This window comes from Artemia sp. Qi Xiang Cuo, chromosome 7 (assembly GCF_049724085.1).
Source record: "Artemia sp. Qi Xiang Cuo chromosome 7, ASM4972408v1, whole genome shotgun sequence".
NCBI lineage: Eukaryota > Metazoa > Arthropoda > Branchiopoda > Anostraca > Artemiidae > Artemia > Artemia sp. Qi Xiang Cuo.
Genome location: NC_142800.1, coordinates 73,799,536 through 73,824,112, shown reverse-complemented (window position 1 = coordinate 73,824,112; position 24,577 = coordinate 73,799,536). Strand labels below are relative to the sequence as shown.

The window sequence follows — 24,577 nt, the reverse complement described above, 5'->3', positions numbered from 1 at the left end:
ATTACAATTTTTTTTTTTTTTTTTTTTTTTTTTTTTTTTTTTTTTTTTTTTTTTGAGTGTTCGACTGGATTGCTGCATTGCCTTTTTCAATATCAGAAAAGAAAACAGCAAACTTGAACTAATGTAAATGAAGGTTTTTTTTTACCTAGCATCAAGAAGAAAAGATTACAAAAAATAAGAAATTAATTAGGAAAATCAAGGTTGTTTTTTTTTTTCTCGGGGATAGAACAATGAACATAAAATCTATTAAAATAATTATATTAATCTTTAGAAAAAATAAAATCAAAGAAGAAAATATCAAGAGTTAGACCAGTGGTTCCCAATCGCATTTGGGCCATGTCCCACCTGGGCATTTCTAAAATCCTCATGCCTCTTGTGGTATTTAATTTCTGTTACCCAAAATTTTACGCGTATTCACCTGAAGAAAGTTTAAAAGGCCATTAACTTGGTATCTCTTTTCGAGTTGCCCTCTAGGCAGTGTTGCCAGCTGCTTGGTTTAAAGTTGCGCCGCCTAAAAGTGAAAATGTGCCGAAAGCTCTATTTTCCTAGTGCAAATACGCCGAATGAACGATTTTCCCCCTCAAAAAACTCGCCGATTCGAAAAATTTAATGCACAACCCCCTCAAAAAATCGCCGAAATGGCTCAAATGGGTCCCATCCAGCCACTCTCCTCTAAGTATGTTCTATAATAATAATAATAATTTATTTATTACCCACTATAAAAAAGAAGCGGAGTAAATCAAGAAAAAAAATTGCAATAATTTTTGAATATCCTATCTGATTTTTTTTTTTTTTTGCATTAGAAACTGTCATAGCCCGAAGTGTTTTGAGATTATTAGTAATGTGAAGACCAAGCCACCGAAAAGAATATACACAGGGAATAGAGAAAAACCCACAGTTAAGAGGGAAACTCGCACTCGAATTAAATTAAGTATATTCGCACTTATCAACGTTCAACATAAGCCCAATCCGTCTGAACTGGTCTGAGATCCAGCTGACAGAATGTGAGAGCCCAGCCCTAGAACGACTGACAAGGAGAACTTCGTCCGCATAAGCAAGATGCGAGACATCAATTCCATCAGAAATGAAAGTCGAAGGCAAATATGAAAGGATGGGAGCAATACATAACTTAAAAATAGTTGGAGAAAGCACACCACCTTGACGGACCCCACGCCGAAGAAACACCTTTGAATCAGAAACTACTCCATTATATTTTACCCAAATAAAAGAGATAGAATACCAGTACCGTCACGTCACAAAACAACAATAGAAAGGTTAATATTGTTGGAAAAAAGGGAATAGAGTGCATGTGAGTGGACTATACTATCGAAAGCTTTTGAAAGATCAAGAACACAGATATGAAGAGGGAATTTATCATTAACGGATTGCAACAGGAGAGTAGATAGAACGCGATGGACGTGCTGACATCCTAGCCTTTTTTGGAAGCAAAACTGGTTTTCACCAAAATTAGTATTTTCTGAAATGAAAGGGAGAAGAATATATTCAAAAACTTTGCTAAGAGTGCATGAAACAGTAATTGGTCAATAAGACCTACACTCTGACGAAGTTTTTCCACGCTTCAAAACCGAGGTGACTGTGCCACGGAGAAAACTGTCGGGAACCATAGAAGTAGATAAACACATCTGAAACAGTAGCTGAAGGTGATCTATCAAAGTTGGACAAACTACTTTTAGATGATAAGAAGAAATTCCGTCTTGATCAACAGAGCTAGATTGCATGTTCTTAATAGCTTGACCAAGATCAACAGTAGAAACTGGTAATACATTACTTTGAGAAATACGATTCCGAAAACACGACTCAAGAAGGATACTAAAAAGCTTTTCAACTTCCCGGTTCACCTTGCCGAAAATATCATTATAATACGACACCCAAGTATGAACTGCTATAGGACTTTCAGAAAAATCACTACTAAGCTTATCCGAATTCAGAACATAAGACCACTCCTTTCTCGACGCAGGAAAATCAAAACCAGATACCCTAGACTGCCGTAAACTTTTTTTATAAGCACGCTAGGTACTTTGCTTCAGATCGAAGACAACTCCTCGATTTGGCCGACCGCAAGACACCCATATTTGTAGCCAAAAACTTAGCTTTATTCTTTACAACTTTTAATTCTGGGTCCAAAACCCATTCTGGTTTTCTAGTTTTAACTTTAATCTTTTCTAGAGGAACAGTAATCGCCTCTGCTTGTTTTAAGCACTAAATTATTTTATCATAATATTCATTTAGAGACTGTTTATCATTTGAGAAACGGTCAGTAACTTGAAGCAAATGGTAAGGAACTACGGGAACGGAAATTACCTTTCATACAATGCATGACGTCGGGGCAATACTATCATGTATCAGTTTCACTGTTTAAATGTGTGTGAATCTGACGTCATTTATGTGTTTATTTTTTATATTTTATTTTATTAAGGCTCTGGAATATTTTCAGTTGAACGGTGTACGTTCCGCCCATGACCCACCAAAATAATTCCATGCCCCAGTGGCAAGGACGTCCTGAGGCTCATTTTATTGGGGGGGGGGGGATCTTCGTTAATATTACCCAATCGCTGTTTGAAGAATGTCGAAACATTTGGGGGACGGCGCGCCCCTTCCCCCCCCCCCCCCCCCCTCGGGCCTTCGGGCCCACTGGTGGGGCGTGTGCCCCACATTGAAAATCATGGAGTTAGACGGTTATAATGTTAGAAGAAGAATACGAAAACAAAAAAAGCTGCTTCTTTTACTGCCACAATAACAAACTCCTGCAAAAGATAGGATGTACTCCTACAGGATTGCCCAATATCGGGAAAATGGCTGAAAAATCTACACAATATCTACTGAATAGTCAATCAAAGGTTGGACAATGATTAGTAACCATAAATTTCGGGCAACGCCTGAATATAAACGCACTATACAAAAACAAACTCCGTTATAAGTAATATAAACAGAATGTTTAAAAAATCTGAAGTAAATGAACTAAAGTGAGCAAACACAGCTAATCTAAAGAATTCAATTAACCAAATTATTGGTGAATTTGGTAGAAGAACCAGAAACAAAACTGAGCATCAACATAAAACAAGTTATTTAAAAACAGTAATATATAAAGAACAACAAATATCGCCAAAGAACTGATAAGGCGATGGTATTACCCTAGTCTAAGCAGAGCATCCTCTACAAGTGTTGCACTAGTAATAATAATTTATTTTTATCCACGATATAAAAAAAATGATATTTGTGAATATAACAATGAAAAAAGAGAAAATTCAATAATAAATTCATTGATGGTTGCGACTTCAATTCAAAAAATATTTTGTGAAAGGGAAAAAAAATTTGCTTCCTTTAGTCTGAAAAATGCGCTCAAGTATACTGAAGAATTGAGTAACAATAATAAAAAATAGAAAAAATGGTAAAACCGTATGCTAAATGTTAGAAAGTGTTTGCGTTATTTGTGACATTATAGTATACACGAATACGAAGTTAAGTGTCAATCAATTGTTTTGATCCTAAAACGTCAACTAATGTAATAAATGAGGGGAGAGGAGACTTTGATCTTGAAAGAATAACTTGTGACAATTTTTTAAATACCACTATAAACTACGAGCTTTTTAGTTTCGTGAACAGTAACTTTAAAAAAAGAGCAATGATATTCAATTTAGAAGCTCATTTTTAGGGCTGACAATTTTTTAAATACCACTATAAACTACGAGCTTTTTAGTTTCGTGAACAGTAACTTTAAAAAAAGAGCAATGATATTCAATTTAGAAGCTCATTTTTAGGGCTGACAATTTTTTAAATACCACTATAAACTAATTTCGTGAACAGTAAACAGCTTTTTTTTTCGTGAACAGCTTTTTAGTTTCGTGAACAGTAACTTTAAAAAAAGAGCAATTATATTCAATTTAGAAGCTCATTTTTAGGGCTGACAATTTTTTAAATACCACTATAAACTACTTTCGTGAACAGTAAACAGCTTTTTTTTCGTGAACAGCTTTTTAGTTTCGTGAACAGTAACTTTAAAAAAAGAGCAATGATATTCAATTTAGAAGCTCATTTTTAGGGCTTTAAAAAATTCAATCAGTGGTTTAGCCAGGAATCAAAAGTACATACTGTTTCCTCATGTAAAAGCTGTCAACAGGTATTTTCTGGAGCCGCTCTCCCAACCCTGAAATAGGATGGATCCCTTCTGAATCTCGGCCAAATCCCGTGTTATTCTACTATAACCTACTTTTATATTTTGTCTATTGTGTGGTCATGAAGGGGTTTGCGGATTTGTGCTCCCTCTATGAATTTTTTTTATTATACTTATGTATATTTTTTTCGTTTACGTGTCTGTTTTGAAATAGGGTATAATTTGGTGCCGGTCACGAAAAAATATTTCTCAGTTGGAATAAATAAACATACAGATAGTAAGCACACTTTTTCTGAACAGAAATAGATTCTGGAGTTCTTTTTCAACACATTTTCGAAAGTAAAAAAAAAAAATCAAGAAAAAACTCGCATTACGAACTATTAAGGTATGCATTGTGGATATAATTAAAAAAAGGGCTTTTGGAAAAGGAGAAAGGAAAGAGACTTAAATTTTTAGGCTCGTCTATAGATATGGAAAAATGTAACATCAGTGGCAGCCCAAGTAGGATTTTGGCTGATCCTTTGCCGTATCTCTTTCCGGTCGTTCAAATTAAATTAAAGAAAAAATAAAGATTCTCCTGAGCCGTTGATGCGGTATAGGGCATTGAAACGACGTTTCGGTTGCTGGATCTTTTTTACGGGAAGAAGTAGCAAACATGTCGCCAACCTTTCCACAGCGGGGGCCAATCCCTAAATTAAATTAAGTAAGGTTTTATATCTAGATTCAATGTTTCCAAGAAAAAGAGAAATAACTGTTAGTTTTTCTTTTCTTTTTGTCTTGGTGAAGGCCTGGAGTCCCTCACCCCTGGAGTCTTGTTTATTAGTTTTTTTTTTCTTTGTTTTTTTTTTCTTTTACTGCAGAAAAAGTAGTGAATGGTTTATTTTTATTAATTGTCCAGTTAATTTTTTGACTTGAAGAGTTGACAGTATTGCAAATTCGAGCATTTCAAAATGGGTATTTGCTCTTGCTTTATTTTTGCTGAACGAATTCGTAGAAACGTAGATAAAAACTAAATAAAAGAATGTGAAATCTTTTCCCATAGTAACTTTCAGATTATTCTTATCTCTTTTTTTTCTGAATCATTTTAAACACCAATTGAGAAGTTGGGTGTATGAATCAGCGTATCTATGACATCATTAAGTCAGTCTAAAGATTACTAGACATATGTCAATAATATATAGAAACATTGATTGTGTCAGAAGTTCTGGACTCCCTTCAAACTATGTAGGAAATGCGTGACTGTCTGTTTTCGATGAAATCTTTCCAAAACTTATAAGGAGAATGAAAGATAGAAATTGTCAGACTGAATGGCGTTTGAGCAATGATAGATTCCCGTTATGCCTGTGCCACTATTTACGGGTCAGTGTTTCTCGCGGATTTGTTGCTTAAATTTACGGGTTAGTTGAAACAAAAGAATATAGCAAATTGTATGGGAAATACATAATTTGGGCTATATATCTGCACATTAAGGAAGAGAAGGAAAAGTAAATTGAAGCGTTTTTAGGAATGATATACTACTACTAACAACTCATTGTAGCATCAAACCACTTGAGGCCAACACAGCTACGCACGCTCCTCCTCCATCCCAATCTATTCAAAGTCTCCCTCTGCATCCTCGCAGGATGTTTCCATTTCCCTTTTAACCTTTCCCTACGACGTCCTCCGACCCCAAGCGAGGACGAACTTATTTTAGTTTAGCCCTAGACGGCCGAAAATGACAATGTTTGGTAATCTGTCATCCTTTAACCGCATAACGTGCCCTAGCCATCCCGACCCGACCTTTCGCATTATAGCTCTAGAAAGTGGTATTGAACCACACTTTTCGCACAACCTACTGTTTCAAATTCGGTCAGTCATTCGGGTACCCAAAACGATCCGTAGGCAATTTCTCGGGGAAACATCTGGCAAATATTATTCCGTTTTTCGGAGTCCCCATGCTTCAGCACCATAGTTGACCACTGTCATCACCGAAGCTTCCAATATTCTGATCTTGGTTTGTAAACTTATCTTCCCATCTTATCTAGACTTTACTTTACCCCCAAACCCCTTAATGTGCAAATATATAGCTCAAGTTATACATTTCCCATGTAGTTTACTATGCTTCACTCTTTGTTTCAAATTATTGCCCGTAAGCGACTGAATAATAAATTTTAAATCGTAGTACTGCTATAACCAAATATCTCTCTTTCAGTGTAACTACTTTTATTTCCCTTTTTGTTCAATTCTTTTGTGCAAATTGATATGAAGTTTTTTTCTTTTGTGAAGGGGGGGGGGGTGTCAAAAATCTAGGCTATTGGATAAAATCGTGCGAATCTTGAAACTATATCAAAAAGGGCTGGAGTCCCTCACCCCTGGAGTCTTGTGTATTCGTTTTCTACATGTTTAACTCTAGCTTAATGGAGAAATCACTCTCAATAAAGGGGAAAGTAATTGTTCTACAGAGAGATCTTAGGACCCCGGAATTTTAAGAAAATTAAACAGGACCAGCCATATATGCAGGAATCTACTTTAGGGGGCTGTGAGCAGCCTCTAAAAAAGTCGAATTGTATAAAAATAAATCAAAGAAAATGTAGGGTAAAACTTAAGTTAGGAGGGAAAAAACCTAAAAATATAGATCCGCTGTACCAGGGTCATATCCAAGATTTTTGTTTGGGGGGGGGCCAAAAAAAATTTGGAGGGGGTTCACAAAAAAAGATCAGTGATTATCAAGGTGTTTTTGTATAAAAAAAAACAAAAAAAACGTATTTGTGTGAATCAGACAAAAATTAAATTTCAGGGGGGGGGGGAATTGTCTCTTCTCCTCCCCCTGAATACGGCCATGGTTTGAATGAAGCCACCCGATGTTCCCGACTAGGATTTGCTGTTCCGCCAAAAAAAAGACATCAAGGATTTTTATTCTGATTTCTGAGATGAATTACTGAATTCTCTTGGACACTCAATCTTAGTTCTGTCTTTTTAGCATGATATTTTATGTGGTTTTATTTTATATGCTCTTCATAATTTTTTATTTGCTGGGACAAAAATTTGTTTTTTAGTTATAATATTGCAAATCGTTACAATATTGACAACCTAATCTATTAAAGAAAATTTAACCTATAAACATTACTTCCTAATAAGTTCTGTCAATATTCAATTCTTTTTCTCCTTTTTTTCTTTCTTTTTTTGCTATTGATGTGCGGATCTTTTTATGTAAATTGGTTCCCTGCTCTCCCTGGCGTGAAATAATTCACTTTGTTTCCACGTGCAAGTTGAAAGCTAAGAAAATATCTTGGCACTTATTCTTTATTTGTAAGATGATCTCGCTGGGGAAATAATTTTGCCCAATCGTTTCCCGTAAAATAGTCCAAATTTAATTTTATTTCATCATAGGAAATATTAGTGACTCTGGACTTAATGTTTCAAATTGTTTAAGTATTAACTACTTTAACTGTTTTGCACTTTTGTGTCAACGAATCCGAATGGATCTTCACTTTTGTTTCTGTAATAAGAAATGTGAAGTTGCCATTTTATTAAAGCAGTCAATGAATATTTCAAAAATGGAATTCGAACATACATTTATCCTGTTTGTCTTATGTTTTTGCTTGTCATTATTAATATACAGTTCATGCTATGAACTGTAAATAAAGAGTGACTCGTTCCAACATGAATCAAATCTTTAAAGACACGTGATTTTGCTACGAAAAAAAAACCATTTAACATATCAGAAGAACTTTTTTTTTATTATAGGTATCAAGAATTATTCAAAAAAAAAATTATAAAAACATATTTGTTGCCTTGTCTTATTTTTCTTTTTCAATAAAAATGCTTAAATTTATCATTTCATACTTGATTCATTGTAAAATCTCTTTTACGTAAGTCCAATTAGATCCAATCTTAGGCGGTCTCGAGGTCGTAACAATTTTTTGGCAAAATTAATCAACCAGAAAAAATAACGCCTTTTACGCACTATACAGCCTGAAAATTAAGCTAGGTCGCGACGTGAGTCGAAATTCAGTTTGGAAGCCAGATTCCCTTTTTTGGCCTGACCTAAACCGGTGTTGAACTTTGGGGGGGGGGGGGTACTTATGTAGGCGAGGGTAAGGAAAGCAGGATTCTGCCACCTATATGCCTAAAAGCTTGAAGTCAAAGAGTCTACTTTATTTTTTAAGATTTTGACAAGCTAACCTAGTCCTACTTGAGCAGACTGGACTTTGACTAAATTGAAATAATTCTAGATTCTAAATGAAAACGTTAATTAACTTTTTACAGAGAAACTCCAGCTTTAATCCTATAGCATTGTTGATTAATTATTTCCGTTGTCTAATTTGATTTGAAATTTTCAAATTTTTAATAAAGTCAGTGGCGCTTGCCCTTTCTAAATCCATATCTTCCGATGTAAAATTACTGAAGATTCAGCTGTTATTAGTTTCTTATTCACTTTTGGATGTACTATTAAATGTACAATATTGCATTAGAGGGTGCAATTGATTTCTTTTTGTCCTTTTTCCTAGACGGATAAAGAGTGAGGTTTCCTAAGAAGACTTGAGGGAATTGAGAAATTTCTAGATCGTGGCCCCCCCCCCTCTTCTTTTCAGTTATGGATATTTGAGTAGCCATATTTTTTAACCCATAAAGTAAATAAAGGAAATAAAGTGACCACAGCCTAATAATCTTCCTTTATGTGTATGTTTGAGCTTTGACATTTTTGGAGCAAATGTTGGTATGTAGTTTGTCCAACTGACTTTCTAAGAAGAAAGTACTGTAGCCAAAGGGTAAACTCCTATTTTCGTTTTCCATGCATCAATCCTTATTTATTGGGAATTTTGTTGTGAATTTACAAAGTCAAAAGTTAATCGATTGCCTTGGTGCACAAATTAAAAAAGAAAAAAACATAGAAATAGTCTGTTCGGTTTGTGAACCACTCAAATTCTGTTTTGACTACATATGACAATATTTTTTCCTATTTCAGGGTCCGCTCTGCAATTCCAATTGGCAAAAAGAAGGAGCAGTAGAAGTAACATCTCAACCGTATCTCAAAGATTTCTTGGTGTGATTTGTAGTATGTTTTAGTGATTTAGTTGGATGCGAGAGACTGTGATTTATTTACCAACTATGTGGTAATAGCATAACGTGAGAAATTCTTTTGTAATGTTGTATCTTTTTTCTCAGAGTCGCCAATGTGTATTTGGCGTTTTTTTCGTTTTGATTATATAAGGATGCTTTCTACAGTCCTTGAAATAATTTTGGCTTAAGACTAACTGATTCCAGACAAGATTACTGCTACTTGCATATTAGTTTGAATTTGTCCCCCAATGTTTCACTGTCGCTAGCCCTGTTAGTAACAAATTTTCGTTTTATTATTAACTACCACTTTGTATTAACTACATTTTAACTATCACTTAGATACGAAAAAAAACTTAGATAGCTTTGGTGTCCTGGTTAATGAAGTGGAAAGAGCAGACGTCCAGTACACTGGAAATGGGGACTGAACTTCATTCCTTAGCTGATTCCAATATTTGGTTGATTGCCATTAACTTGTTTTGGCAAGTAATGAAAGGGGGATTCGTTTATCATCAAAGTAAGGCCGATTTTAAAGCCCCGTCTTTGGTTTGTTACCAGAAACTACTAATGCTATCAACATAAACCGTTGATGATGAAGAAAGAAAGAGGTCTACTAGGGATAACTTTCCCACATGCTGGGGCCGGACTGAAATGTGGTCAACTGACGAAAAAAAATTAGTAATTTGAAATTATCTTTGTTTAAAATTTATGGTTACAATTTTTTTTTTTTTTTTTTCAAGGGCTGTTATGTAGACTTTGTAATATCATGTTTCTTTCTTATCTTGGTGTATTGGCTTACTATTTTGCACCTTTTGCAATTGAACTAATTTATCGTCCGAAAAGTGATAAATTTTTATGTACCTACTATTAGTTATGCTTTTTTCTTCTTATTTGATAACAGTTTTGTTGCTAGGAGAATAAAATATTGGCATGAGTTTTTATCCCACAATTTTAAATTTACTACTGACACTTTTTGGTCTGATAACTCACATGGATGTGGTAATTCACAGTGAATAAGAAGAAGAATTAGATATGCATTATGGTGCATTACTGAATGCACCTTTTGTGAATTACTGGTAATTTGCACCGAAAAAGAAGAAGAATTAAATATGCATTAGGGTGCATTACTCAAAGAAGACCCCTTGACTCTTTATAACCATGTGATATTTGTGAATGTTGGGTTCTTTTTATTCCCATTACAGGAGAGGGAGTGCTATTGATAGATCTGTGGAAATTAAGTTTATTCGGATGTAAAATTGTTGGTTTCTAATTTAGCTGTAAAGGTGGCAATCCTTCTACAATCCACTAATAAAAAACCATTTCTGATTATTGTTAATTTTTTATTCATGCCGAACTATAGGATTCAAAGACGGGAATAACGAATAAGTTCATGTCTTTAGAGAATGTCCCTTTTTCTATTTTTAGAGAATTAGGTAGTGCCCTGTTGTGTTAGAAAGGTCCCAAAGTAATCAAGAAAGTGGCTCCCAGAATACCATTGTTGCCCGCTTAAGAGCGAACCATGGCCCATATTAACTGAAGGGTTATAAACACGTCTTAAAGAAATTGCCCAGTGAGAAAAATTCGTCGTTTAATGCTGGTCGAGGAATGTAAATACTGCTTCGGTTCATCATAATAGGAAAATTTTATTGCGAAGACAAGATTACGGGGAAAAGCTAGAAGTCCCTCAGGAATGGCGATGGATCGGAATAAAGGTGTATCGCTGGAATTACAATTGACGAAAACTCTACTGGAGGTTTTTAGCTGCCTATTTAAAAAAAAAACGAGAAATTACATTTCAGTTTGGGCAGTGACACATCCCTTTTTTGTGCTACTAGTGGGGCACTGCATAATCTTTCAGTTGTTAAGAGGTCATTTGAAAACTTGTAACTCATTAGGCCGAATTTGGGACCTTAGAATACTAGTCAACTTTGGACTACGATCAAGATTAGAACAATTATTTACAACAGCTGAAATTTCATAAACCAAATTATTTAAAATAAATTGCACATTCAACAAGGGGCGTAATTTGCTATGGGGCAGGGGGGCAATTGTCGCCCCCTAGCTGAAATTTAGCGTCTTAAAAAATCTTTTAGACTCGTCAAAAACTAAGATAGGCCTACATAGTTCAAGTATCCACAGAAACAAATCAATTTTCTTTAGTATATCTTTGCCAATATGGTACTGTATATCTCATTTTTCACTGTCATTTTCCGGGAAAATCGGCTCCAACTTTGCCCTCCCCCCTACCAGGATTTTCACGAAGTTAGGCCACTGTGCCCAACTAAGTTTCAACCGTTTATATTTGCCACTTATACCAATTACCAGTATACTGGGTGCTTTTCAAATTAAAATCAACTATAAAAAAATTAAACAGCATGATATTGACACAATTACGGATTTTGTCGGGGCCAAAGATTCTAAATTTTGACTTAGGGGAGGGACCAAGGGGAGCTCATCAAGGACAAAAAGAAGATTGAAAAGTGGCTGTATTGATTCCAGTGTAAAGTTTTTCTTTGTTTATGTCGATCTGATTTAAATTTCTAGGCATAGATTAACCTTAATTAAATTTTCAAAACCAAGGGAACCTCAATTGGAAACATATGATTGCATTGATTCTTGACTTAATCTTTTTCTCCTTTTTTAATAAATGAGCTCAAAATAAATTTATTCAAACAAACAAGTAATTCGATCATAATATAACAGAATAGGATTATTATAATGAAGCGTTACTTAGTATATGTCTGTTATCAATGTCAAAACATAAGGTCAGAATGACTTTACCTCTATAGAAGCTACTACTACTACTAACAACTCACCGCAGCACCAAGCCGCCTGAGGCCAACACAGCTCCGCACGATCCTCCTCTACCCCAATCTATTCAAAGCCTCCCTTTTTACACCCGCCCATGAAGTTGCCATTTCCTTTAAATCTTTCTTTATGACGTCCTCCCACCCCAAACGGGGACGACCTGCTTTCCGTTTAGCCTTAGACGGCTGACCGAAAAGAACAATCTGTCGTCCTTCATCCACACAAAGTGCCCTAACCACCTCAACCTTTCTTTCATTATAGCCCTAGAGAGCGGTATTGAACCACATTTTTCGTATAGCCTATTGTTTGAAATACAGTCAGTCAGTCGGATAACCAGAACAGTCCTTAAGCAATTTCTCTCGAAAACATCTAGCAAATCTTAATCCGCTTTTTGGAGCGTCCAAGCTTCAGAGCCATATTTGACCACTGTCATCACTGTAGGTTCTAATATTCTAATCTTGGTTTGCATACTTATCTTCCTATTCTTCCAAACTTTTTTTAACTATGAAAAAACACCCTGAGCCTTGGCTATTCTATATTTAACATCTTCCCTGCTCCCACCATCTTTACTAATAAAACTACCAAGGTAAGTGAAGCTGCCCACCTGATCAATCTTTTCATTACCCAGTCCAGGAGACCTTTTCCTCCCCATTTGATTCCGTGGTCTTCCACTGCCTTTCCTGTGCTCCTTAAAACAAAGTCCATCAAAATAATCCATGCAAATGGGAATAGAACACAACCCGGCTTAACTCCTGATTTAATACAACACCAGCTACTAACCTCATTTCCTACCTTAACTGCAGCAGTGTTATTCTCGTACATATTACTAATCATTTTAATGTATTTGTCTGGTATACCATACAAGGATAAAACCCTTACTAAAGCTCTTCTATCAACAGAATCGAACGCTTGCTCATAATCTATAAAACTGAGGACCAAAGGTGTTTGAAAACTCATGCACTTCTCAATTATTAGCCTAAGAGTTAAAATTTGGTCGACACATCCTCTACCTTTTCTAAAACCGCACTGCTTTTCTCTTAAGACTTTGTTTACGGCATATCTCAGTCTAAAAAGTATCATATTACTAAGTAATTTGTTACCTACAGAGACCAGACTAATCCCTTAATAATTAACACGCTCGTTCTCATCACATTTATTATGAAGTGTTTTAAGTAACGTTTTTCTAAAATCGTTAGGTACTTCCCTTTTTTTGAAAATCACATTCATAATCTTCAGTAACTTATTTCTAACCTCAGAGCCACCATATTTAAGAAACTCATTTACCACCCTATCAGCACCTGTAGCCTTATTATTCTTTAATCCTATTAGTACTGTTGCTAATTCCTCCTCACAAAACAAATCTTCCTTCACATCCAAGGTATCACAAACTTTTTCATTTTCCTCTATATTTTTTCCTGTAACTCAATCTCGGTTAAGCAAATTCTCAAAATGTTCGGCCCACCACTCTTTAGTTTTTTCCTTATCGGTAATTGCGACCCCATTCCTATCTTTAAATGGGCCAAGTCCGGATTGACTCCTCCGTCTTAATTTGTAAACGTGCCAGTACAATATTTTACTATTATGCCGTCTAGCTGCATCTTCCAGATCCTCGGCAATTTTATCCATGGCCTCCACTTCACACCTCCTTAGTTCATATTTTAATGCTTTCTCCACTTTCTTTACATTTCTTTTTGTTTTCATACGATCTATCACTCAGATAATTCTTGTACAAGTCCTTTCTCCTTTCTATTAAACGTAAAGCTTTTTCGCTAATATTCTTAGCTGCAGTTCTAGCTTTCTTCCCTAATACACCTTCAGCAACTTCACAAATTATTTTTCTCAAATTATTCCAACCGTCTTCCACATTATCAAATTTTAAACTCTTAAGTATAGTATTCAACTGTTCCTGGAAAGTTTCTCTCAAATTCTCATCCTGGAGTCTACCAACAACATAACTTCCCGGGAGGTAGTTACCCTTCCGATATTTCAGCTTTAAATTGACACTGCTAGATGGAGATCTTTACCTTTAATATCAATAACGGCACTCTTGTATACCCTATTATCTTATATTGATCCTGCAAGTCTTTAGTTTACTATAGTACAATCAATAAAGTCTACTGTCTTACCATTACATGAATACCAACTTAACTTATGAGCCATTTTATGACCAAGCACCATATTGATTATAACTAGATTGTTATACCTACAAAATTGCAAAAGTCTGTATCCAGTACTGTTTTCTCTTCCTACACCAAATTTACCTAGGCTGGGATACCATCTATCCCTATTTCTACTAACCTGGGCATTAAAATCTCCCAGTAAAGGCATTATATTTCAATGTGGGATCCTGTCTATTCCCTCTGTTAATTTTAAGTAAAATTTATCTGAGTCCCTAATATTTCTATCAATTAGTTCCAAATGGGCATATGTTACTATAGTTGATACCCTAAAGTTTTTAGTCATAAGAGAGGCAATTAGTAATTTATTATTAATACCTTCCCAGCCTAAACAAGACTTAGCAGCTTCCTTATTCATCATGAGCCCTACTCCCTGTCTATGTACCCCATCCTTCCTACCTGAGTAAACAAATTCTATATCACCTAATTTCATGCTTCCTACCCCTGGGATATGAGTTTCTGAAATTCCTAATAAATCCAGTTCGAGTCGTCTGAATTCTTCAGTCAAAATGTCGATACGATCGTCATTTTTTAATGTAACATTCCAAGTTCCAATTTTCATGTTCTTCAAATCATTGAAATTATTTTCGCCTCAGGAAAAGCAATGATCCCGGATACCAGTGCAGGACGGGGATCAACATATCTTCTCAAGTCTACAACGAAGAGCTTAAGTCGGCTTAGAACCGAACAGCAAGAAGTCCCTGGGACCTCCATGAATGGAGGCTTTGTGCATTTCTGGGTCTATCGTGGTCCCAGCCTGGTTTTTAATTCTCGACAATGTTCTACGCTTATCAAGAATCGAAATCCGGTATAAACAGTCTCTTGCCTATTACCTCTGATTCATTATATATCCACGCCTGCAAATACTATTTATCTACAGGGAGGTGGCCCAACTCGGGGAAACCTGCCATTGTGATGTTTTTCAGGTCAAAGGCGCCCATCAAAACAAACCAAGCCCGGAAAAATTGTCCATTAGTTAGAATCCCGTGCGAATGCTGTGTCGTTTACTAGGCTATAATTTCCTCGAGGGGCGCCACTCCTCAACTGGGAATAGAGTTGATCGCAAGGTCCCCAGTCTTGCAGGTACCCCGAAAAGGTCGAGGCAGCCATTTGCAGAGGCCTTTGTCCATAGATCTGGATCTTACGCCTTTCCGAAGGTGTGCTCCTATAGAAGATCCTCCGACGATAGTGTTCTACGTTACTATGTAATTTAACCCATTACTTGGAGAAGGTTTGCAACTCATGGGACTTGTGGACAAACCAGTGGGCCCTGTTGAGTGTACATTTGAGGGTCCTTCTTCCTCCTCCAACTGTATTTATGACCCCGGGCGAGGGTGCCCCAGTATTTGTTATGGACCCCCAGGGATAAAATCCCCCCTTGGTCCGAGCCTGCTATGGAGGTACCCTACATATCTGTAGAGTGTTCCCCTATCGCCACCTGGGGACACGCTGAATGGCCTGGGGGAAGCCAGGAACATAAAAATGAAATTAATTAAAAATATTATGTTTCCTTTAAACATGGAAAATGGTATAGTCTTCTCTATGACTTTTTAAATATCAAATTTATTATAGGGAAGTATGAACAAAGTTATACAGAAGACTTTTCGGTTTTCTTATTTAATATAACTCAACATTAGCTTGTAAAACTAGCTATATATACATAAATATATTATTTTCCACTTAGCAAGGGAACAAACTGAATAGCATTTTCACCTCATTTATGACCCCTGAAGAGCAAAGAGATTAATTTTCCAATACGCATTGACACAAGGTGGATGGAAAATACAAAAGAAAAAGACATCGACATAACGCAAACTACAAACATGCACGCATTCTACAGCATTGTTTGAATTTCAACATATTCCCTGTTGAAATATAAATATGTGTTTAAAGGGTAGGAAAACAACAATAGAAAACACGTTTAAAAGATAAAGCATAAAAAAGACACTTTTCTTCACAGACATTGCAAGACCAGTATATTTTAGGTTTCTTTTACGTTTCAGGCTTTGAAAGAGTGCTGGCCCTCGACTCGGCCCAAAAATATTTTTTGAGCCTAATTTGACATATGCTATCAGTTGAGCTAACAGCTGGTCATCACCTTTTTTCACACACGTTACGGAGCTTTTTTCTTAAATGGTGAGAAATAATAACATAACTATTTTTATTCTACCTTTTCAATCTGATAAGAATATAAGTTTTGCTTGAAAAAAAAAGAAAGAGGTTGGCTTACGAAATAAAAAAATGTCGAAACTATCTGCTTGATTAAAGAAAATACTGCAAGATCAAGAAAGTCATATTTACATTTTTTAGCCATATTTGCGTTAAGTCATATCTACAAAGTTTGGTTCAACCATATTTGCCCTACTTTGATTGAGTCATATAACAAAAAAAAACAAGATTATTCCAAATAAACAGTAAGGGCCACGAATCAAATGAATGTGAGTGTAAATGACCCATGGAAACTGCGCGCCCTGGAATAATTAAGACCAAATGACTGTCTAATGATCTTCAGTCCTATTGCACATGGCAAATTTTGACAAATATTATTGAAATGCTGCATTATTGAATCTGCCACATTTGAATCTATCTATATATTGAATCTGTTACAAAAAGTGTAGAAAACGTCAGAAAATTTTCAATCCATTCATTTGAATAATATTCCCTATGCCCATTCATCAAAAGTTCTATAGTGCAACTATTATTAAAATTTGTCGAAAAATGTTGTTCAAAATATAAATAGCAAGCCAAAATTGTAATTCTTAAAGAGAAAAAGCTTTATAAATAAGCCTTTTATTAACTAAAAACGAACAGAAACTAATTTTAAAAAGCTTCTCCCACAAAAGAAGTTATTCAACGAAAAGTAAAGAGCTACATTAAACCAAAGACGAGCAGAAATAAAATCAAATAATAGCTCAAGCTTAAAACAATCATTAATCAGTTACAATAAATAGATAAAACGTAAAAGGAACAGAAATTACCACAAACAGGAGTACAACGTCACAACACCACAAACGCCATTTGTACTTTACTGAAAAGAAAATGTATTAAACGTTTCCTTTTTTGTAATGTTAATAAGTCCAAAATTGCTTTCAGGAATGAATATCCAATTTATATTAAACTTTTCATCTGCACTCACTTGTGCTTCTCAGTAATCCTTGTTATTATGGTGATTTTATTTCTTTGTTTAATATTTTGGCAGAGTAAAAGGCCGTAGCTTGAAATAAAAATTGTTTGAATTTTTATCGTAGCTTGAAGTAAATTGTAAATAACGTTCTGATTTTTAAAAGCCTTCGACGGGCGTTAACCTTACTATCTGTGGTAGTTTCTGTCCATTTTAAGTCAACTTGATTATTTATTGTAACGTCTGTATGTGTTAAGTTTTATTTATTTGATTATATGAATTTATGGTTGTTTTACGCTTGAATTATTATTTGACTCTATTTCTGCTTGTCTTTGGTTTAATGTAGCTCTTTACTTTCCCTTGAAAAATCTTGCTGTGAATTTTTTCTTTAATGACTGAATGATGGTAATTTGACTTTGATGGTAATTTGATGGATTTGATGGTAATTGATGGAATGGTAATTTGACTACTGAAATTCAAGAACTGTTTACTAATCATAGAGAATTTGTATAATAGACTATTATAAAATTGGTTTTAGTTAAACACAACAAGAGTCACGAACCTGAGAAAATTTGCTCCGTTTAAAACGGGAAAGACAGCTTTGCATTATGTCTTTCATTCATAATTAAACTCAGTTTGGAATGCGTTCTAGCTAATCTTCTGCAATTCATTTTTCTTTTTTTCATTTTGTGGAAGACGCTTTTGACAAAGTTTTCTCAGAACTTAACAGAAGCATTTTGAAAAAAGCATTGAGAAGTATGTGGAAACAGACATAGTAGTAGGAATACTAAAATTTCAATTTGAAGCCTCAGTGGAGTTAAGCAAGATCAAGGTCATATCCATGGGGGTACTGGGTTTGAATAATAACCTGTCTTTATTCTTTCAATCAAATATAAGAAAAATAATTTACGGAATTTTCTAATACCTTAACCAAGAAGATGACCGTGCTCGAACAATCTATTTTTATTTGTGCGCTTCTCTCTGTAGCTACAATAAATCAAATTTTTCGTACCCTCAAATACATCAGAATTAAATAACAGGTACAACAACTTGTGAAAGATGTTGACCCCTCATCGCAAAGATAACCAAGGCATAATAGCCAATTGCTACTTACGAGTCTATCCACTGGCTTAAAGTTTGAACTTTTTCTTATTAATGTTCTTTTATATTTTAACTTTTTCTTTCTTTTATAAATTCTTTCTTTTTTTATTAATGTCTACCGCTGCAGTTGCAAATTTTTAAAAGGATGTCTCGCTTGAATGCATTTTTGTACGGAACAACTGATGTCATATATTTTGACATATTTTGTCATATATTGTGATCTCATCAAGGACTATTGATCAGCGTTGAAAAAAAAAACATCTGTATTGGCTCAAAAGTTGATTTTCTTGCCTTGGGCCAACTTTCTCATATCACTACTTTGAAAGGAGCAAAGTGAAAGCTCCAATGTCTCCACTATGAGATCAGGCAACCGTCACTTATCTTAGGCACTTTTCCATTGTAGTCCAACCGATATGAAACTGGTGCCCGCCTGCTTGTATGCTAGAACGGAGCTTTCTGGTCAAGAGCACAAACATGGTTCGATGGAAAGAAAATTTGGCTGCACTATTTCAGATAGTCCTCTTCAACGTAGACTATGAGACTCCACTTTAACTACAGCTTAATTCCTAACGAAATCCATCCTTTTTGGCCCCAGGCAAGAATTATACGCAGCTTTCCAAACTGTACTATCATATTTATTAATCTGGCCGGATTGCCCTACTTTCTGTTTAAACCGTGGAGGTTAGACCCTTACCACTTTCTAGCAATAAGTTGAAATTACCGGCCTAGGGAAAAAAGAGGAGAAAATCGAGTGTTACTCCTGCATTAGAATCTTAAGCAATTTTCAAAGCTTACTCTAGGATCTTTAATCATACTCACTTCAGTAATTGAGGTAGCACCAATTCGCATGAGTAGCTATAAAAATGCAACAACATTTTTAACATTATTATCGCTGAATTGTAGTCCCATCGGTCGAAAATTAGAGCATTATCAATTTGTAGGGATGCAATATTTGTATCCGACTAAATAGAACAATATAACTATATCATTTACAAAAATTAACTGCAAAAGATGATGGTTGACGACTTTCCCACAGGAATAACTTTCCTCTGTTCCGCAGGAGCAGACAAAACAACACTGTGCCAAGGCAGCTTTCTTGTGGAAACTCGCTTGGGATCGGGAGCAATGATTATTTTGCATCCCCAACATAAACTTGCTGAGTTCTCCCTATAAGAAAGGTAGCAATCCTAAAGACAATCTGGTGGCTTCGTTATACCTTGAGATAGCTCGACAGCCGTTATTAATTTGGAACCTTATCAAACCCTCTCGAGGAATCATATATATATATATATATATATATATATATATATATATATATATATATATATATATATATATATATATATATATATATATATATATATATATATATATATATATATATATATATATATATATATATATATATATATATATATATATATATATATATATATATATATATATATATATATATATATATATATATATATATATTTAGAAGGTCAGTCCTCGCCCCCCCCTTTGAAAGCTGGTGACTATCTCAAGAAGCTGTATGTTGAAAAAAGTTTTTTTTTCAGAAGCCACGTTGTGCATTAGACCAGAGTTTGTTCTTGCTGAAGAATTCTTTAAACCGATTAAGAATAAGTAGTTTAATGACTCTGTAGGCTATAGTAGTATTAGACATCGGTCTGTAACTTGAAAAATTGGACTTGTATCAACTTTTAAATAAAGGTTTCATTAAAAATTTTTCCGAGAAGATGGACAAGAAGCCACAGATAAAACTGGCAAAAAATCTTTAAAAATTAAGTTAATGGTCATGACAGAAAAAGAAGCTAAATTTCTATCATAGTATTAGCAAAGCCATCAATATCCGGGCTTTGTTTATTTTTAAATTAATCAGTCTTTTGAATATCTGAGGTAAAATTAAAATCATTGAAGGGAATGAGGTGATGGCTTAATGGATCAATCTTTTATATTACTTCCTAGGATGCTACCAACTGGAGAGTTGAAATTGAAGGAACACTATGTTGAAAATTCCTGCCTTGTCACGGTTTTTTCCTGGAAGTGAACCACTACAGAATCATTGAAGGAAAATATGGAAGAAGAGTGTGAATGTATATGTCTATTTGAATTTTTTTTTAATTCGTTAGGATATAGAATAGAATATAATAAGGCTTTATTCTTAAAACTTTTCACAAACGATAAATCGCTCGTGTCATACAAAAAAAAAAATGAAGTGAACAACAACCATCACAAGCACTTCAATGAAATCAGGATCAGGGACACCAGAACATTAAGAAATATAAACAGACAAATAGAAATTAAACAATTAAGAAAAATAATAAAGCAGCTAAAATAATGTCATATCAAACAGGTTATGCATTAAAGGTAAAAATTTAGTCATGAAACGGCATATAATAAAATAAGTCATAAGAAAATAATAATAACAGGAGTGTCAAAAGAGTAAAAAAAAAATAAAAGAATTCATTAAGAGGTATTTGAGGTGTTAAGGGTTTGAGTGAAGGTTGGTATCAAGCTGTCTAAATATCTTTTTGTTTTAGTCTTTACAGGTTCTAGAATGAGGATGCGATTTTTTCCTCTCTTGGGAGAGGTTTCCGTTCAGGATTATGGGGAGGCGGAAAAGGGTCTTCGGTTCGGATGGTAGTTCTCGCATTACCACCAAAACGGAGGAGCAGATCATGTCGTCCATTTTCAAGGGTTTTGATTTTAAACTTATGTAAGAAGTAGGAGTAAGACAACTTCCCTTCCCGTGCGATTATTTTTAAAGCCCTTTTCTGGATGGATTCCAACCTTTTGGTTTGATTTTTATTTAATGAGAAGTGCCATAGAGGGCAAGCATATTCGAGAGTTGGGCGAATAAAAGATATGTATAATTTCAAAATATGCGAAGCAGGGCATTGATATTTTGCCCATTCTCATTTAAGATCGGAAGTTATAGTTACTTCTAGAAGTTTTATTTTTTGTGTTATAATTTCACTTGGAATAATAGACTTAAATGAGGAGGATGTGCTTAGACAATTTATTGTTAAAATTGTAGATTTCAATGGGTTTACATGCATTTTATTTTTGAGGGCAGCTGTTGCAACATCTTCAAGGATTTCTAGTGGACTACTTTTTATATTTTTCCTGGCGACCTCTAGTAGAGTCATATCATCCACAAATTTCCATCGTAATGGGATATCTTCTGCCAAATTGTTTACCATAACGCTGAATAAGATGGGTCCAGTTATACTACCTTGGGGTATTCCGTTATAGACTGTTAGAGGTTCAAAATAAGTATTATCAGAATCATTTATTAACATAAAAGCTTTCGTAGTCAGGGTTTAAATCCCGACTAAATCGCGCTATTATTTATAAAGTGAACAAAGACACACAAAAAATTAATACACATGTCACTTATTGTAGACAGAAACATAAAAAGGCACAAACGAATTGCTGAAGCGTTTAGTGCAACACTTGGGCTGGGCTAGCTTTGCTGCTTTTGATCTTGTAGTTACTTTTTTTGTCAGCATTGGGGGTAATATATTTCTGTGTTTATCACTTGTCAGAAGAAACTGACCAAATTTACAGATAAGTTGAAAACGGCGATCGTGGAGTGACGGCAAATTTAGTTGAGACAGTGCTGATTCTTAATCAGTGTACTGATCAGCCAGTATGGCCTTCACCGCTCTTTTCTGGACTGATTCGAATACTTCGCTCATATAGGCAGTGTTCTGAACCTGTGGACCCCATACAGGGCACGCATACTCTAATATCGGGCGAATATATGTCAGGTAGGCTGTTTTCAATTGCGGCACTGAAAAACCAAATCTTCGCATCAGTAAAAGGGTACGCATGGCACAGTTCGCCTTTTTCACTACCCCTTGGACGTGGAGCGAACAGTCAACGCTGAACGTAACACCGAGAATAACTGCCGACGATACGCTTTAGTATGGTAGAGGGGGGTGGGCACTGAAAATCCCTTTTGAGAGGGTTAAATCGAAGAATTTTGGTTTTCGTTTCGTTGATTTGGAGGCTGTTTTCAGAACACTGGTCTCTAAAGTTGTCGATAAATGATTCACTGAACTGGGGAACGGTTTGAGACTTCTCAATGAGGTATTTTAAGAGGGTGCAAAGGTCATCTACGAATTTGAATCGTTCGTCAAAATCGGCAAGGACGAAGTTGATCACTGCCAAGAACAACAAGGCAGCGAGTTTAGTGCCTTGTTGGGCACCACACGTAAGCTCAAACCATTCCGAATCAGTATCACCCGGGTAGAGACCATATACACTCTGTAGTCGGTCGCGTAAGAAATCTATTATTAATAAGAGAATATGTCTGCAAGCTCCCATAACCTTCAGATTGTTCACTGCAGTATAATGGCGTATCAAGTCGAAGGCTTTTCTATAGTCGGCTAGGAGGAGATCTACAATTGTGCCTCCTTGGTCAAGCCATTCAACAATAAGGTGATACAGACGCACAAGATAAACAGTTGTACTACTACATTTCAAGCACCCGTATTGGTATGGATCAAGAGAGCCCTGGACTTGTGACATAAGTTCACGATATATAAATGATGCCGCTACCTTAGAGAGGTTCGGAACTATCGAAATTGGGCGGAGTTGGTCGCAAGATTTCGGGTTTTTCACTTTTGGAATGACGTGCACATAAGCTCTCTTCCAAACACTGGGGAACACATGTTCGCGAAAACACTGGTTAATAATAGAGCTGAGTGGCTTTGCGAGAAAGATGGAGAACTCGCGTAACAACTTGACAGGGAGTTCACCAGGGTAAGACGCACAGTTTACTTTCAGTTTCTGAAGTTCCTTAAAGACGGCATATTCAGATACTTATCTCATCAGTCCCGGTGTCGGCAATGATACTCTCAATTTCTGAGTTTGTGATTGATGGGTATGTGGTGCATATGCCGGAGAAAAAATTGTTCACTTCAGTAGCTGATGTCAGTGTGCCGTCATCTTTGAGTAGTCTCAGGTCCTTTGGCGTTGATTTCCCTGCAAGGGTTTTGACCGAGGAGTGCCATTTGTGAGGGTCAGTATGCAGTTATGGCGTTATTTTCTCTTTTCCATACTGTCTTTGGGCTAGTCTGTTTAACTTCACAATTCTGTTACGCAAACTGGCTGCAGCCACTTGATCTCCAGCTTTGTGGAGACTACAGCGAGTTTTTATCATCTGCTTGAGTTCGCGGGTGATCCATGGTTTGTCAGTGTTACAAACCGTAATAACTTTTATTGGAAAAAAATCGTGGAACCTTTCCAACAGAAGGCTGTTCAGCTTGCTGACTTTGACATTAATGTCGGCCTCTGCACAAATGTCCTCAAAATCGTAAGTACCAATCCAGTGACCGAATTGAGCTATTGAAGACCTTGTGATGGGCCGAATTGTGGTTTTTGTTCGTTTCGGTCGTGGGATACTTGCTTGTGCTTCCCAGAAAATTATAAAATGGTCAGAATTCTGAAGGGGACCTAGAGATCGGGGAGCGTTATAAAGATCTGCCAAGTTCTTAAAGATCATGTCAAGAGTACTGCCACTTTGGTGAGTCGGAATGTTCACTACTTGTTTCATATCCAAAACGTTTGAGACCCACTGACGACTGGTCTGATTGAAATCGCCAGCAATCACAAACGCAGGGGAAGTGTACTTGTGGCGCATTCTGTCGACGAACACTTGTATGTGCTCAATAAGTTCTTTTCTGTTCCCAGCGCTTTCTGGATAGTACACTGACGCAACTATTAAGCAGGAGAATCTTCGTGACAGATGCGCCGGTCTGCACACCACCCACACAATCTCATGGCTCGAATCATTGGGGCTACTTAACAGTTTTGATGGTAGGTCGTCACTTATATAAAGTCCTACGCCACCTCCGCGACGTTCAATGCCTCGGTCACGTCGAGTGTTGAGGTAGCTTCTGTAACCTTTAATCCGTGCAGTCTCCTCAGTAATGTCCCAACATTCGCTGATAATTGCCATGGGTACGTTATTCTGCTTAATTAACACCTCCAGCTCGTCCATTTTATTGTTCAAAGATCGAGAGTTACATATTAGCATATTCGGAAGTTTGTATTTTGCTGAGAATCGCTCCGGACGCAAATTTGGAGTAGGTTCTGAAGCACTGCAGTTAACATTCTCTCTAAACCAGCGAACAAATAGGGGTGGAGTATAATGAGGAGGAGCGCAACGGATTATGACTAGGTTAT

General features: G+C 35.9%; 1 protein-coding gene across 1 annotated transcript in view; it reads left to right on the top strand.

The window, feature by feature from the left end:
- LOC148950671 (uncharacterized) overlaps positions 1-10,498 on the top strand; it is a 78,121-nt gene extending 67,623 nt beyond the window's left edge. The window contains exon 8 of the mRNA XM_089092555.1: positions 9,081-10,498. Within this exon, the coding sequence (XP_088948681.1) occupies positions 9,081-9,123 (43 nt within the window). The 3' untranslated portion in view covers positions 9,124-10,498. The remainder of the gene's footprint in view (positions 1-9,080) is intronic.
- The last annotated feature ends 14,079 nt before the right edge of the window (positions 10,499-24,577 follow it).